Source organism: Pan troglodytes, chromosome 2 (genome assembly GCF_028858775.2).
Source record: "Pan troglodytes isolate AG18354 chromosome 2, NHGRI_mPanTro3-v2.0_pri, whole genome shotgun sequence".
Taxonomy (NCBI): Eukaryota; Metazoa; Chordata; class Mammalia; order Primates; family Hominidae; genus Pan; species Pan troglodytes.
In genome coordinates this window covers 61,879,797-61,897,282 of record NC_086015.1, presented here as the reverse complement: position 1 = coordinate 61,897,282, position 17,486 = coordinate 61,879,797, and the positions used below count along the sequence as shown (strand labels likewise).

Genomic DNA, 17,486 nt, shown 5'->3' with positions numbered 1-17,486 from the left:
AAATGTTATGACTAGGACATCAAAATAATGTGCTTGACACCAAATTTTTTAAATAGCATGCATACTGGTAATTATGCACAGCTTCTACACCTCTCCAACATGTTTTCTGCCTGCTAACTAATGTACATTTCAGTGTGTCATGCATTACTTAGAGCACTTAGTAAATACGATCTCAATTAATTTTCATAATTCTATGAGAGATACTGCCATCCCACTTTATAAATGAGGAAATCAAGGTTTAAAGAGGTAAATTTGCCCAGTATTGTCCACAATCATACTGCCAGTGAGAGAGTGCATCAGAATTCACATCAAGATCCCTCTGATTGAATTCTAAACATCATAAACAGAAATGAGTTAACGTTACCTAAAAGATCACCAAGAGCAAATATGATGAAGAAACTGAGATTAGAATATCAAGACACAAATTGTTATAATCGGTATTCAAACCAGAAAATTATTTCCCTTCTGAAATAATTAACAAAACAGAAATAGAGACATAGAACCTCATAGGAGAGGCTCTGTGAGGTTCCCAATTTTAATAATACAGACTTTCATAAGGTTATTCATTTCTGCAGCAAAATTTAATCAGTTAAAGTAACTCTTGCTATAGAAGATGTTGTGCCTTTTCATAAAAACAGTTCCAGAAGCTATTTGTTCTAAAATTTAAGAAGGAGGCTGGGTGCGGTGGCTCATGCCTGTAATCCCAGCACTTTGGGAGGCCAAGGCGGGTGGATCACCTGAGGTCAGGAGTTTGAGACCAGCCTGGCCAACATGGTGAAACCCCATCTTTACTAAAAATACATTAAAAAAAAAATTAGCCGGGTATGGTAGCAGGTGCCTGTAATCCTAGCTACTTGGGAGGCTGAGGCAGGAGAATTGCTTGAACCCAGGAGGTGGAGGTTGCAGTGAGCCGAGATCACGTCATTGCACTCCAGCCTGGGCAACGGAGCGAGACTCTGTTTCAAAAAAAAAAAAAAAAAAAAAAAGAAGGAAAAAAGCATTTAGAATTCAAGGATAGACTGAAAACAAAGTGAAAGGGACCAATTTCAAGAATATGGAAACAGATCTTTTTTAAAAAGCAACAGTACACATACCAAAACACCATTGGCATGTACTTAAGATTGTCACCTGGGCAGTTATAATGGGAGAAAATCTGGTAGATATGTTAGAAAGTGGGCTGACTAGGGAAATGATCAGTACAAACAACTCTCTAATACATCTTAGATTGAATAAACCACTCTGAGAATAAAAAAATAAAATTAGCAGCACCTAGCTGACACTCAGAGTTTTCCTATTACAGGGACATAACATATTATGAGCAGGGAAACACAATACATGTTTTCTATTATTTGCCATAAACTGCTTTGGCTTAGAGAAATAAAAGTTTACAAAATGAAAATCTAAAAATCTGTTTCGAGTAGAATATGTAATCAGAATACTGAGACTGTTCAGAGAGGCTGACCTCAAAGAGTGATGAAAAATAAACATTCAGTCACATAAGCAACATCAATTCAATACATTACTCCAAATAAGGCAATTTCTATGTGAGAGCAAAGCCCTAAGGGAAAGGAGGGAATGAGAAAAGCATATACAGATAGTGACTATAATTTTTCCTAGTTACGGGGGTGGGAGGCAGAGAGAAAGATTTTTCTGAAAATCAGGAAAAAAACAGTAAGACATAAAATATTAATTAAACTAATAACAACAAAAAGTTAAGTCTCATAATAATAACAAACACGGATTAAGAATACATCCTCAGATCTCAGGTGTTAAAAAAAGAATACAAAGGCATGAGGTCTACTTTAGGGCACTGATTAACTCTACCATCGAGAGAGATGCCCTTGGGGAGTGGGCAGTTTGTCTCTACAAAGTAGACCTCAGGAAAATTTCTCTGGCATCTGGCAGTGATGCCTCTCTCCTCATTAGAACAGACAGTAGCAAAAGAAATCAAAGGGGCAGGCAGCAGTCCAGAGAAGGCTATCTCTCACTCTATGCCCACCAAGTGATGGCAGTTCTCCATGTCCTTTCACTCTTCATCTTTCCACCACGCATACAAGTTAATCAAGTGACAGAGTTCATGGATATGTATGAAACAGATTTAGAGATACATTATTTCTTAATTTGGAAAGCATCTTTAGCAGAACACAAAAAGTTTCAATGTATCCATTAAGTTTATATGGTAAACTTTAAGTAACTAAAATTTGCAGAGAACACTAAATGTGGAGTTTTGCCTAAACCAAGCTCATGTCTGAATCCCTGAAGAGGAAAATATTGCTGAAGCTTTTTTTAGCAAGTTTTACTGAAGTGACTTCCTAATTCTAGATTATATGTGGTAAAGATCTTCTAATAGAGAATATTTACTTTACAGTTCTGAAATTATGCAAAACATTATTTAAATCTCTGTTCAAAGTCCAATTTCTTTGTCTGGAATTTAAAGTTTTTCTTAGAAAAGAGAAGTTTTTCTTTAAAAAGTCTGTTTTACCATAAAAGGAAAACAAATTGAAATGTGTTTCAATTCATTTATTTTCTACAACTTTTAAATGGAAAGAGCCAACAACCAAATTGTTCTCTTACAGATTCATACACATAAACTGAAAAATCTGTCATCATATTAAAGACAGACAAGGAAAACCTTATGGAAATAAATGATTTGCTTTCTAATTTTTAAAACACAAGGTGAATTATACTATAGAAGCACTAATAAATAACGAAGGCTAGGTATTTAACATTTGCTTTTTAAAAGACTGGAAACAAGAAATATGAAGCAGCACTGCACACAAATATTTACTTCATATTCAAAATTATAAATCAGTTCAAGATACCTATCAATGAAAATAATGGCAAAAAACCTTGTGTGCACTTGTTAATACGTAATCCAAAATTGTTTTAAAAGTGCTTGAGTATAAATTTACTTAAGATATTTGCTGAATTTGTCTTGCTTATAATATTAAAAATACTTATTAAACACAACAATTTTTACAATGGCAGCATGTCCCTTCTGACAAGTCAAACCAGAGTCAACCCTCACTTTCCCAACTCTGGTTACCCAAATTTAAGGAAACGAACAGATTTGGAAAGTTTTGAAATACCTCTGGAATCACCAATAACCAAATTCTTACTACTTGCTACCTGAAACTCAGAAACCAAACAGATTTCAATAGTAGGCCTCTCCTTAGCTACCTGAACTCATAGCCCAAACTTTCTCTGTTTGCACTCAGGGACTGAAAGGATTCAGATGTCTGGGAATACTTATTTTCTTTTGTTTTGTTGTTGTTTTTGTTTTCTGAGACAGGTCTTGCTCTGTAGCCCAGGCTGGAGTGCAATGGTGTGATCATGGTTCACTGCAGCCTCGACCTCATGGGTTTAAGCGATCCTCCTGCTTCAGACTCCTGAGTAGCTGGGACACAGGCAGGTTATCACCATGGCCAGCTAATTTTTTGTAGAGATGGGGTCTCACTATGTTGCCCAGGCTGGCTGTAAATTCCTGGCTCAAGCAATCCTCCCACCTTGGCCTCCTGAAGTGCTGAGATTACAGGTATGAGCCACTGTGCCTGGTTTTTTTCACTGTTCTTTGGTCCACCCTTTGTACACAAAAATGGGATTTTATATTTTGATTTTTTTCTTGTATGTAGGTACTACCTGTTTAGTATTTTCTCATGCTATTACACAGTCCTCATAAACATCATTTTAATAACTTTCTAACATTCCCACTGAAGGGATTTGGTGTAATTTATATAAATTCTGTGCTATCTCTGCATGTTTATTTGGTCCATTTTCCCCCAAAACTATGATGCAACAAAAATCTTCAAACACCTTTTGTATATTTAAAGCAAACTTTATTCTGTGTTACAAATATAGCTAAGTATTTTATACTATTTTAAGTGAAATGTTCAATAATAAAATAAACATTAAAAAGTAAAAAGCTTTTTTTTTTTTTTTTTGAGACAGAGTTTCGCTCTTGTTGCCCAGACTGGAGTGCAATGGCACAATCTCGGCTCACTGCAACCTCTATCTCCCAGGTTCAAGTGATTCTCCTGCCTCAGCCTCCCAAGTAGCTGAGACTACAGGCCCCTACCACCACGCCTGGCTAATTTTGTATTTTTAGTAGAGATGCGGTTTCAACATGTTGGTCAGGTTGGTCTTGAACTCCTGACCTCAAGTGATCCACCAGTCTCGGCTTCCCAAAGTGTTGGGATTACAGGCGTGAGCCACCTCACTGGCTTTTTTTTTTTTTCTTTTTCCCCAAAGAGACAGAGTCTCAGTATGTTGCCTTAGGCTCGAGTGATTTTCCCACCTCAGCCTCCTGAGTAGCTGGGACTACTGGCAAAAAGTTGTTTTGTTTTAAGTAAGCCAGTAATAATAACAAAATAAAACAAGGATTTTTGCAAATTGTAACTGAGTAGACATTCTTTTGATAATTATCTGCTCTCATTAGGGTTCAAAATATAAATCTTAAAAGTTCAAAATAAAAATCTTTCTTCTAAAGATTTGTATTTTATTTTATTTTTTAGAGACAGGGATTTGCTCTGTTGCCTAAGTTAGAGTGCAGCGGCACAACTATAGCTCACTGGAGCCTTGAACTCCTGGGCTCAGGGGGTCCTCCCACCTTAGCTTCTTGAGTACCTAGGGCTACATACATGTGCCATCACTCCCGGATAATTTTTTTGTTGTTGCTGTTGCTGAGACAGTCTCGCTCTGTTGCCCAGGCCGGAGTGCAGTGGTGTGATCTTGGCTCGCTGCAACCTCCGTCTCCCAGGTTCAAGTGATTCTCCTGCTTCAGCCTTCTGAGTAGCTGGGATTACAGGCATGCATCACCACGCCCCAGCTAATTTTGTGTATTTTTAGTAGAGATGGGGTTTCACCATGTTGGCCAGGTTGGTCTCAAACTCCTGACCTCAAGTGATCAGCCCGCCTCAGCCTTCCAAAGTACTGGGATTATAGGCATAAGCCACAGCTCCCAGCCTCTCCTGGATAATTTTTTAAAGTTTTTTATAGGAATGGGTCTCACTATGTTGCCCAAGCTGGTCTTGATCTCCTGGCCTCAAGGGATCCTCCTGCCTAGGCCCACGAAAGAGCAGGATTACAGACGTGAGCCATAGCACCTGGCCTAAAGATTTGCATTTTAGATTAGATATTCTTTTAGTTGGTATCAGTGGACACCAATTATTTTGCCCCAGGTCCCTGTGCCAATTTCCCATAAAAATGAGATTTAGTAATCAGAAGGTAACAAAAAGATGTACTAATCTTTGCTTTATAAATATTGTTTTATTTATTTATTTTTTTACTTTTTAATTTTTTTTTTGAGACAGAGTCTCACTCTGTCGCCTAGGCTGGAGTGCAGTGGCACGACCTCGGCTCACTGCAACCTCCGCCTCCCAGGTTCAAGCAATTCTCCTGCCTCAGCCTCCCAAGTAGCTGGGATTATAGGCACGTGCTACCACCCCTGGCTAATTTTTGTATTATTAGTAGAGATGGGGTTTCACCATGTTGGCCAGGTTCATCTCAAACTCCTGACCTCAGGTGATCCGCCCACCTCGGCCTCCCAAAGTGCTGGGATTACAGGTGTGAGCCACCATGCCCGGCCAAATATTGTTTTAAAAGGACAAAGAAATATGTCACATTTATTAAATAAATTGTCTCTAAGTAATACTCAACTTATACTTAATATTATAGTATCGAAACTGCAAAAACAGAAGCTCTGTGAAAACTATTAAATGAAATTCTCAGTTTCTTTGAAGGATCTCTAAGGAGTATAACATTTGATTTGTTGAATTTGTGTCTGTTTTAATTACCAGGCATGACCCATAGAACCCCCAAGCGCTCCTGAGGTAGTGGGGCAGGGTAGCGGGGGGCACATATGCATGAATATCCACAAAATGAAATTATGAGCATAAAAACTTGGGAAACCACATTTCCAAGAAAGGAGAGCAGAATGAGAAGAATGCCTGAGAAAGTATTTGCTTGATGGGAAAAACCGTAGACATTATCAACAAATCTTTACCACATACAATGACCTTTACTTAACAAAACCAAGAAAATATCATAACCTTGCAATTGTTACAGATTTAAGCAGCTTTTGTGACTTTCAAGTAAAAAGGAATTAATGACATCTTTGTTCAGAATTCAGCAGAGGTCTAAATCACTTCAAAAGCCAATTTATCGTTTTGTTTGTTTGTTTGTCTGTCTTTGGAGATACAGTCTTGCTCTTGTCATCCAGGCTGGAGTGCAGTAGCACGACCTCGGCTCACTGCAACCTCCACCTCCTGGGTTCAAGCAATTCTCCTGCCTCAGCCTCCCAAGAAGCTGGGATTGTAGGCGTCTGCCACCACACCTAGCTAATTTTTGTATTTTTAGTAGAGACGGTATTTCACCATGTTGGTCAGGCTGGTCTCAAACTCCTGACCTCAGGTGATCCACCCACTTCGGCCTCCCCAAAGTGCTAGGATTACAGGTGTGAGCCACCGTGCCCAGCCAAGCCAATCCATCTTTAAAATATATATATTTTTTGAGACAGAGTCTTGCTCTGTTGCCCAGCCTGGAGTGCAATGGTGCGATCTCGGCTCACTGCAACATCTGCCTACCAGGTTCAAGCGATTCTCCCACCTCAGCCTCCCACGTAGCTGCGATTATAGGCGTGCGCCACCACACCTGGCCTCTTTAAAATATTCTTAAAGATAGCCTTTTACAACTTCCCATGGATAGGCAGTGGAGGTCAGATTGTAGGACAATCTACTGCTACTACCTCTCTAAAAAGCTCCTGCTACTCTGAGGGCCATCTTCAGAATGGAGTGCCCAAACTAAATAATTATTTTTCTGGCTTCATTTTCTCTAAGAAATTTATTTAAGAACCTCAAATTTAACAAGCTTGAAAGTTTCCCTCTTTTTTATGGTAGCTATTATGAAATGCTCAGCTCCATCTGTGAAGGCAAATGCAACAGAAATACTTTTCTCAAAAGACAAATAGTTATGAAAAGGTTTGCTGCTGTCTAAAGATGCCCCTTTAAGCACTTCTGCTATAACAAACACATTGAGATCCTCATTTTACCTCTCACTTTTAAGTTTTAGCCCCTGACTTCATTAAAATCAATGTGAAAAATACTCTGTACTCACTCTGGCATTCTATGAATTGATGAATAAAAGTGCAGTCCCCGCCACTCTTTGAAAGCAAGTGCTCTAATAAAGAAAGAAACACCTTTAAGGATATAGTTTGTTGCTGTCTTTGAAAACCAACAGCAAAGGTAGGAAAACTGAAAAGTATTAACATGGGTACTAAGTAAGACTAATAAAGGCTTAATATATTTTGATACTAAAGCAGAAATATTTTGGAGTTAAATGACTGAAAATTATTATTAATTTGTACACTGAATGGTTAGCTTTTAAAGGTGTAGTTTTTATCCAAAGAGCTCAAGAAAATCACATAAATATATTGCTTTAAAATGGTTCTTCCACTTTAATGGTTCTTCTACCTTTTGTCCACTAGAACTCAACAAATACCCTTAAATAATTTAAGTTTGTCATTATTAAATTAAATTAATTTTCAAGTGATTGTTCTATCATACTCCCTCTTCAAAGCTATTCATCTTAGTTAAGAGGCAAAAGGTAAATACTTTAAGAATATCATAAAGTAATACCATAAAATTTTTAAGAAATTGATGTAATAAGTTTTACATATTCATTTCATAATCTTCCTGTACCTCATACAGTATTAAAACATTAAATTGTTTATCTCTGCCCAAATGACCAAAATCAGTGCCTATTCATTTCAAAGTAAGAGCTTGGTAAATGGTTTTGCTCAAGTCAAACAGAATTTATTTTTCATTTAAAGAAATGAATGGAGACAATAAAAATGTAACATAGTGGTTAAATAAAAGTTTCAGTTCTTTTCTTACAATAATCTTTATTGTGATTTAAAGAGTTACTTCTGAATCTGGATAATGTCCTTTAACGTGTATTTATATCTTTCAAAATGACCAAATCGATTTTGGAAGTTGAAGTGTTAAAAACATATTCTGACATAATGACTACTTGGAAAGTGTGAAAGCATTAGAATCTGTCAAAGGGGACACATGAGTTGGCACCATTCTCTCTATAAAAACCTCCTTCCCCTCTCGTCCACCTCAGGCCACGTTACTCCTCAATCGTCTCAACTTTGCATGAGAGGCAGACACTACCGACTTAGATCATGCCTTACCTCTCTTTACATCCTTCCTGTTGGCTACCTTCTTTAATTCTATACTAAAATTTATCATTATGCTTTAATAAGTTACATGGTGTGCAGAGCCTCTCATCTATCATCAACATCAGTGTAAGACAAAAACATGGAGGAAAAAGGTTGATAAAACTTGTGTTCTGGAGAGACCAATGCACTACATACCTAGAATACTATATAGTGATACAATATAGCCTCAAAAAGAAAAAAATACTAACAGCAACAGAAATTTGAAATTAAAAAAAAATCTAATAAATAAGAATTTGACAACTGGATCCAGGAAAAGCAAAACGGGAGCCCTCAGTATAATAGTAATTGCCAAGATAAAAAGTTGTTTTTCATAAATCCTATTTTAGCTATGGTAACACTTTAAAAACTCTAACTACATCATCATGTTACATATATATAAACTCATTTGGAATGATATTTTAACTAAAGGACTTTACAAAACATATTTGAAACATATTTCAGACTAATATCAAAGAACTTAAGATGACATTTATTAAAGAGGGACATCCCACCATTACTTACAAAGCTAACAATCACACTTTTATCTGAACTCTACATTAAAATATTTACTAAACTGGTTTAGATAAAATCCGATATTAATATAAAAAGATAGAGAACCACTCTACTTAAAATACATTTTATTTATATAAATGAGTTTCCTATGGATTTTTATTTATATACCTGTGTTATCTAATACTATAGCCATTAGCTACTGTAGTTACTAAACCCTTCAAATGTGGCTAGCTCTAATTGAGATGTCCTAAGCATAAAACAAATGTACAATGATTTCAATGAATTAGTAAGAAAACAGTGATATGAAATATTTTATGAATAATTTATTAATCATTTTAATATTTATTAATATTGAAATATTTTGGATGCTGTAGGCAAAATAGATCATTAGAATTTGTTTTGTTTATATATATTATATATATGTATGTAATAGAGATGGGATCTTGCTATGTTGTCTAGGATCAAGTGCAGTAGTTATTCACAGGTGTGACTGTAGTGCACTACAACCTGGCCTCAAGGGATCCTCCTACCTTAGCCTCTCAAGTAACTGGGACAACAGGCATGTACCACTGCACCCAGCTTTTTATATTTTTAATGTGTGTGGTGGTTAATACTGAGTGTCAACTTGAATGGATTAAAGGATACAAAGTATTAATCCTGGGTGTGTCTGTGAGGTTGTTGCCAAAGGAGATTAACATTTGAGTCAGTAGGCTGGGAAAGGCAGACCTACCCTTAATCTGGGCGGGCACAACCTAATCAGCTGCCAGTGCAGCTAGAATATAAGCAGTCAGAAAAATGTGAAAAGAGAGACTGGTCTAGCCTCCCAGCCTACATCTTTCTCCTGTGCTGGATGCTTCCTGTCCTCGAACATCAGACTCCAAGTTCTTCAGTTTTGGAACTCAGACTGGCTCTCCTTGCTCCTCAGCTTGCAGATGGCCTATGTGGGACCTTGTGATTGTGTGAGTTAATACTTAATAAACTCCCCTTTATATATATATATTATATATATATTATATATAATACACATATATAATATATATTATATATAATACACATATATAATATATATTATATATAATACACATATATAATATATATTATATATAATACACATATATAATATATATTATATATAATACACATATATAATATATATTATATATAATACACACATATAATATATATTATATATAATACACACATATATAATATATATAATATATATTTTTATATATAATACACATATATATATTTTATATATATATATATTCCATTAGTTCTGTCCCTCTAGAGAACCCTGACTAATACAATGTGGCTGCCAGAATTTTTTTAAATTAAGAGACAGGGTCTTACTGTGTTGTCCAGGCTGGAGTACAGTGGCACAATCATAGTTTATTGCAACCTTGAATTCCTGGGCTCAAGGGATCCTCCCTCCTCAGCCTCCCAACTACCTAGGACCACAGGTGTGTACTACCACACTTGGCTAATTTTTAAATTTTGTGTAGAGACAGAGGTCTCACTATGTTGCCCAGGCTGGTCTCAAACTAATGGCCTCAAGCAGTCTTCCCTGCTTAGCCTCCCAAAGTGCTGGGATTACACCTCACTAATTAAAAAAAAAAAAATTTTTTTTCTTTTTAGAGATGGGGTCTCACTATGTTGCCCAGGCTGGTTTCGAGCTTCTGGGCTCAAACAATCCTCCCTTGCTGGGATTACAGGAGCAAGCTACTTTGCCCAGCAGAAAATTTAAAATTATGTATGTGGCTCTCATTATGTTTATTTTTTATTTTTTTGAGATGGGGTCTCACTCTGTCACCCAGGCTGAGTACAGCGGTGTGATCATGACTCACTGCAGCCTTGACCTCCTGGGATCAAGTGATTCTCCCATCTAGCCTCCTGAGGAGCTGGGTCTACAGGTGCACACCACTATGCCCAGCTAATTTTTAATTTTTTTATAGAGATGGGGTCTCACTATGTTGCTCGGGCTAGTCTTGAACTCCTGGACACAAGCAATCCTTCCACCTTGGCCTCCCAAAGTGCTGGGATTATAGGTGTGAGCCACCACACCCAGCCTTATGTTTATTTCGGACAACACTGTCCTTTACTCTCTAAGATACATTCAGCTTATGCTTATTAGATAAGACACACAAAAAATTTACAGTACAAAACCTGTGCTTTTAGTAGCTACATTATATTTAATTTTTAAAATGGGATTCACTGAAAGTATTAGTATTACTAATTTTAACATCTTCAGATATTTAAAAATATCCTCTTACAACTATATTTGGCTCTCTCTCTACTATTTAAAGAATAACTTAGTTAAAATCATATAATATGGGTATGGACATTGGTAATACTGGGATACTTGAAAATTGGTTCATTATTATATTACAAGTGATTTGGAATAGAATTAAGTGACCCATCTTATTCCAAAGTCCACCCTTAACTAAGTTTTCGTGTACATCTAGAAATTTATTGCTTAGTTTCTTTTAAAATATTCTATTAGTCACTATCATACCGTAACTCAATATATCACCACCAAAAAAGCAAGCACACAAATAAGGAAAAAATAATTATGGCAAGGAGTTACCTTTAAGTATCTAAAATATTTATTCTTAAAATCAAGGAGTCTTTAACAATTATATTAATACAATATGAAAACAGTCTACTATTATTTTCATCTGAACCAACTGGAACTGGAAAAAAATGAATCAGTAATTTTACAACTCTAAATAGTATAAAGACGGTTCCATGTACATAAAACGATTCTCTTAACTGAAGGAATGAATAGCAGGTTCCCAGCTTGGGTTAATACTAACATTATTAATAAATATAAAATCAAGAGGGTGATGACTGATTGACTGTTTTGTTTTGTTTTGTTTTTTGAGACAAGAGTCTCACTCTGTTGCCCAGGTTGGGGTGCAGTGGCACGATCTGGGCTCATTGCAACCTCTGCCTCCCAGGTTCAAGTGATCCTCCTGCCTCAGCCTCCTAGAGTAGCTGGGATTACAGTAGCGTGCCACCACGCCCAGCTAATTTTTGTATTTTTTGTAGAGACAGGGTTTCACAAAGTTGTCCAGACCTTGGTGGTCTTCAACTACTGACCTCAAGTGATCCACCCGCCTTGGCCTCCCAAAGTGCTGGGATTACAGGTGTGAGCCACTGCCCTGGACATGATTTTTTTTTTTTTTTTTGAGACAGGGTCTCACTCCCATCGCCTGCAGTGGCATGATCTCAGTTCACTGCAGCCTCGACCTCCTGGGCTCAAGTGATCCTCCCACCTCAGCCTCCTGAGTAGCTGGGATTACAGGTGTGTGGCCACCATGCGTGGCTAATTTTTGTATTTTTTGTAGAGATAAAGTTTCACCATGATGCTCAGGCTGGTCTGAAACTCCTGAGCTCAAGCGATCTGCTTGATCGCAATGAATATAAACTACACCTTTAAAAATTCTCAAATTTAAATTCCATCAAATTGGAATTTTAAAAAGTCAATGCATTTTACAAAACATACGTAGAATAGTCAAACAGCAATGATTAATGAACATTTTTCTTGAGAGTTTAAAAATTCATTACATATGCAAATAAGGTTTTGACCTTGCAGCTAACATACACACAATTACCTGAGCCTATACTGCCAGCTCTTGATTAAAACCTGACCAAACAAAACCAAACAAAAAAAGAACCAAAAAACCCACCTCCTAACTCTACCAGTTTGATTGCTGCCCAAGAACTATTATGATATCCCTTGATACATGGAAAAAATATTTTGTCTTTTCTTTTTTTTTTTTTTTTTAAAGACAGGGCCTCGCTCCGTCACCCGGGCTGGAGTGCAGTGGCACAATTATGGCTCACTGCAGCCTCAACCTCCTGGGCTCAGCTGACCCTCCCACCTCAGCCTCCCAGGTAGTTGGGACTACAGGCGCACACCACAATGCCTGGCTAAGGGAAAAAATATTTAATAAGTTCTGGGTATCAACTCTGATATCTTCCACTAACTTCTGTAGAAAACTGAGATGAAAGGCACACAGATTGGTAAACACAGAAAAGAGTTTAATTTCTACTGTACTCCAAGCACCTAGCGCAGGGTCTGGCACATAGTTGGTGCTCAATTAATGTTAGATGGAAGGGGAGAGACGGAGAATGACTAGGGATCTTCAAGACTGAAGGATAATAGAGGTCACTGGGTAAAAAGTACCCCATGTAGTGACAGGAAAACCAATAGTGGCTATATGTTTTTGGCAAGAGAGAACCCACGCTGTCCAGAAAGAAGGGTCACAGAACCAACAACTAATAAAAGATTTTTCTGATGGCAGAAAAAACTGACCCTGTTCTCTCTGATCAGTGAAACAGATGGATAAACAAAGTAGTTTCTACGATATGTCCAAGGGCTCAATAAGCTGTTAAATAAACTCGAACGTTTTAAATGGGGGTCAAGTATCACTGGAGGCAGAACTTGATGAAACAAAATGGTAGTACAGCTCTTCGAAAAACAGAGTGGGGAAAAAGATCTATATTATATATTGCTAAAGGTGAACTTAATAATTTTCTTATTTGAGTAATTGAAATTTCCATATAACAAGGGATATCTAAGAATTGATCACAGCATCAACTCTTACAAAATAAAGGAAAGCTTGATTTTTAAATGATGGGGTTCAATGATCTGTGAGAGCATGCTTTTCATTCCAAACACTTAAAACCCTGAACTCCTTATCCTGCTTAAATACTAAAATGATATCATAAAAAGTATATATATATTTAAGTTTTTTACACTACCTTTTTCTGTGCTCCCATTTATTTTAGGTAAGAAGTCATCAACTTGTATCCCTAGGATTAAGACAGTATATCATTGCCTGATCAAAGAAGTATTACTTTAAATGTGGTCTCAAGTGTAACCATGGCATTCTGCATTCCTAAGATTAAGATTGTATAGAACACTTTAAAAGGGATCCTGCTGTTCATGTACTTTTCTTATTTAAATATCCCGAGGTAGAAGATCTCAGAGCAGAAATTTCACTCATCTCAAGGAAAACAATGGTGCCCACTGGTGGCAATCAAGCATATTTTTAAAGAAAATTTTCTAAAAGAATATAGATACTTTATACCTAATACATAAAACATCCCTTAAAAAATGCAGTGTGAGACAGTAAACAAGGTCAAAAGTTTAAGGATAAAATTCAGGTTTAAGTAAGAAATATGGATGCCACCTACCTAAGCTGCTGCATTCTTTAAGAGTTTTCTCCTGAAGATGTTCTAACCGTACTGTAAATAAAAGTCCAAAAAAAAAAAAGATATTTCACAGAAAAAAAGAAAAAAAATAAAATAAAATCAATTTCTGGATTAGCTACTTACCTTGTAAAGCTGTTAGCCTTTCATTGGTGAAATCATTATCAGCTTGCAAAGCTTCTATTTTTGCCTGGAGCTCCTGTTCTTTTTCTTCCATTTCATCTATTTTATGTTGTAATTCTTTTTTCTCAGCCTGTCCTTTCTGTTGGATTTCCTCTTGTTTTCCCTCTGCTACCTAGAGAAATAAGAAAATTCAGTTATTTAACAAACCTAACTTTGTTTTAAGAGCGAGCCCCAGGAATGCCTTTATTCACTTAAACTTCTAAGAAAAGTTTGTTCTGTAGAAAAGAAATGTTCTACAGAACATTATCTGTAAACCTGACATTTCTTTCTTTCTTTTTTTTTTTTGAGATGGAGTTTCACTCTTGTTGCCTAGGCAACCTCTGCCTCCCGGGTTCGAGTGATTCTCCTGCCTCAGCCTCCCAAGTAGCTGGGATTACAGGCATGCGCCACCACACCCAGCTAATTTTGTATTTTTAGAAGAGACGGGGTTTCTCCATGTTGGTCAGGCTGGTCTCGAACGCCTGACCTCAGATGATCAGCCCACCTTGGCCTCCCAAAGTGCTGGGATTACAGGCATGAGCCACTGCGCCCGGCTAACCTGACATTTCTAAACCAGTAAAGATGATAAAGACAAAGGCTTGATGTCAAAAATTATCTGCATTGGGTTATTCCTCCATAACACCCAGGAGAGAGAAACTTGGAGGAAGCAAGTAGGCTCAGTACACACAGAGGTAAAGGGTCAATGTGGAAAAAAAAAATCATATTTTTAAAGAGGGAAGTAAGATTTTTCCCTAAAATTACTATCATTTCAATTTTGAAGTTCTATCATGTTAACATTCTGAAATTTTAAACAAAATTATTTAGTAAAGAGATGACAGTACAATCACTATTCAAAAAGACCTCTCTGCCTATAGTTTGGATGTTCGTCCCCAAGCCTCAATGTTGAAATTTGATCCTCAATGTTGGAGATGGGGTCTAATGAGAGGTGTTTGGGTTATGGGAGCAGATCCCTCATGAATGGCTTGGTGCTGTCCTCATGGTAATGAGTGAATTCTCACTCTATTAGTCCTATGAAAGCTGGTTTTTAAAAAGAGCCTGGCACCTCTCCCAGACCCTCTCTCACCATGGAACACGTACCAGCTCCACTTTGCCTTCTGCCATCAGTGGAAGCAGCCTGAAGCTTCAGCCTGCAGAACTGTGAGCCAAATAAACCTCTTATCTTTATAAATTACCCAGGCTCAGCTATTCCTTTATAGCAACAAAAATGGACAACGACAATCTCCTTTTAACAAGACCAACTTTGAAAACTATCATAGGTTAACCAACGGAGGTATGCTCTGGTCTTCTCTAACAAACACATATCTTCTAGGCACTCAATCCATAGTCTGAATTAAACCAAGATGGACCTTCACAAACAGTTATAAGACTTTTTTTTCCTCAGTTATAAGATTCTAAAGGACCAACTAGACATTACCCTATCATTACCCTATGATCTGATCTGTCCTTATCCTAGATGTCTCATAGATAGAGGGAATGGCAGCTAAAGCAGAGTTAACAGCATCCCTGAAAGCTAAAAGGGAGATCATTCCCAGATTCTCTCTGGGCTTGTTCCAGCACAGCACTAAATAGCTGGGCCCTGCCTTTTAGATGGCCTAATGATAAGCAGTTTTAGGTTTTAAAACATCTGAATATCATGGGTTTTGCTGATTCTCATCTACTTCCTGTTATATATTTTAAAAATGTCTATTGTGAAGCACTGACTACATATTCATCCAGAGGAACTATGTCAGCATTTACAGGCTTTCAATTATCTATAGTAATGGAGGTTGGGCTAAATGGAATACAGACACCTTATTTTCACTATAAATTTCAACTGTTACCAAATTTTTACATCAATAACTATTCAGCAATACCTAAAATCTTTTTTTATAGAAATCTTATTTAATATGTAGTACCACCTACATCCTGCTTTCATACTTTCAGCATAATTTAACACATTCAAGGAGACTATGCAAATCAATTCAAAATATCTATCTATACCAGTGGTTTTCAAACTGAATTTTTTTTTTTTTTTGGTGAGATAAAGTCTTGCTCTGTCGCCAGGCTGGAGTGCAGTGGTGCAATCTTGGCTCACTGCAACCTCTGCCTCCTGGGTTCAAGTGATTCTTCTGCCTTAGACTCCCAAGGAGCTGGGACTACAGGCATGTGTCACCACACCCAGCTAATTTTTGTATTTTTAGTAGAGACGGGGTTTCACCATGTTGGCCAGGATGGTCTCAATCTCTTGACCTCATGATCTGCCCGCCTCGGCCTCCCAAAGTGCTGGGATTACAGGCGTGAGCCACTGCGCCTGGCCCAAACTGTTTTTTGTTTGTTTGTTTGTTTTTCCTTTGAGATGGAGTATCGCTCTGTCGCCCAGGCTGGAGTGCAGTGACGTGATCTCAGCTCGCTGCAACCTCCGTCTCCTGGGTTCAAGCAATTCTCCTACCTCAGCCTCCTGAGAAGCTGGGATTACAGGCGCCCGCCACCCCACGCCCAGCTAAAGCAATACCTAAAATCTTAAGCTATCTAGTGTGTTAGGGATTATTAGCTTAACATACTTTCAGGCAGAGTAAATACATACCTTTAATTTATCAGATAAATCTTTAATCTCATTAACTGCTCCATTATATTTGTTGGCTAATTCTCTTAATTCTTCCTGAGTCCTTTCATTCATTTCTTTCAGATGGGTACATTCATCTTCAGTATTACTCAGACTTCGCTGCGATTCAAGTTTACAGGCAATTTAATTAGAATAAGTGTATATTTGTTATTTAGAATTCCTTCTAAATGAAATTTATAAAAAGTATAATTCTATGGACTATTCTAAATCAACATCTGCCCTGGACTTTAAATAAAGCTGGATCAAATAACATAAGAATTTCAATTTACACTAAAACAGAAAACATAACTAAGAATTAACAAAAACAACAAAAAAATAAAAGTGGAGGGAGAGCAGGGGCAGGAAAAGGATGCTGCCTTTATATAATTACATTTTTGAAAGGCCAATGGGTATGACTTTTAGCTGTGAAAATATTTTAAGCCTATCAATCCTTGAAAGCAAGTTTAATAATATCCAGCAATTAATTTAATAAAAAATTAAAAGACACTTAGTAACTTTCTTTATATATCAAATTAATCACACAACAGTGAATCAGGCACTATGGGATGAGGTAGCAATACAAACTATACCTGTAGTAAGGAAAGGTATGTTTACCATTTAGTTTCTGATGAGCATTTTAACTAATTCTAGTAATACATTATTTATGTGGTAATTTTGCAGTGGTTCAAAGAAAAGATCTATATTATGAATTAGAATTTTTTTCCCCAAAGCAATAAAAACTGCATTTTGATTGCTCCTCCAAGACCTAGA

At 37.0% G+C, this 17,486-nt stretch overlaps 1 protein-coding gene across 47 annotated transcripts in view; it reads right to left on the bottom strand.

Annotated features, from left to right (window-relative positions):
* SLMAP (sarcolemma associated protein) overlaps nt 1–17,486 on the bottom strand; it is a 172,465-nt gene that overhangs the window by 50,367 nt on the left and 104,612 nt on the right. For 11 of the 47 annotated variants that reach the window (XM_001173848.8, XM_009445709.5, XM_054680722.2 and 8 more), the window contains 2 exons: nt 16,698–16,835; nt 14,078–14,246 (listed from right to left, as the gene is read on the bottom strand). In XM_001173848.8, coding sequence (XP_001173848.1) covers nt 14,078–14,246; nt 16,698–16,835 — 307 coding nt within the window. Of the gene's footprint in view, nt 1–7,110; nt 7,174–13,501; nt 13,553–13,936; nt 13,988–14,077; nt 14,247–16,697; nt 16,836–17,486 lie in introns of all 47 variants that reach the window. The other 36 variants (XM_054680702.2, XM_009445704.5, XM_054680713.2 and 33 more) reach the window with 7 other exon arrangements.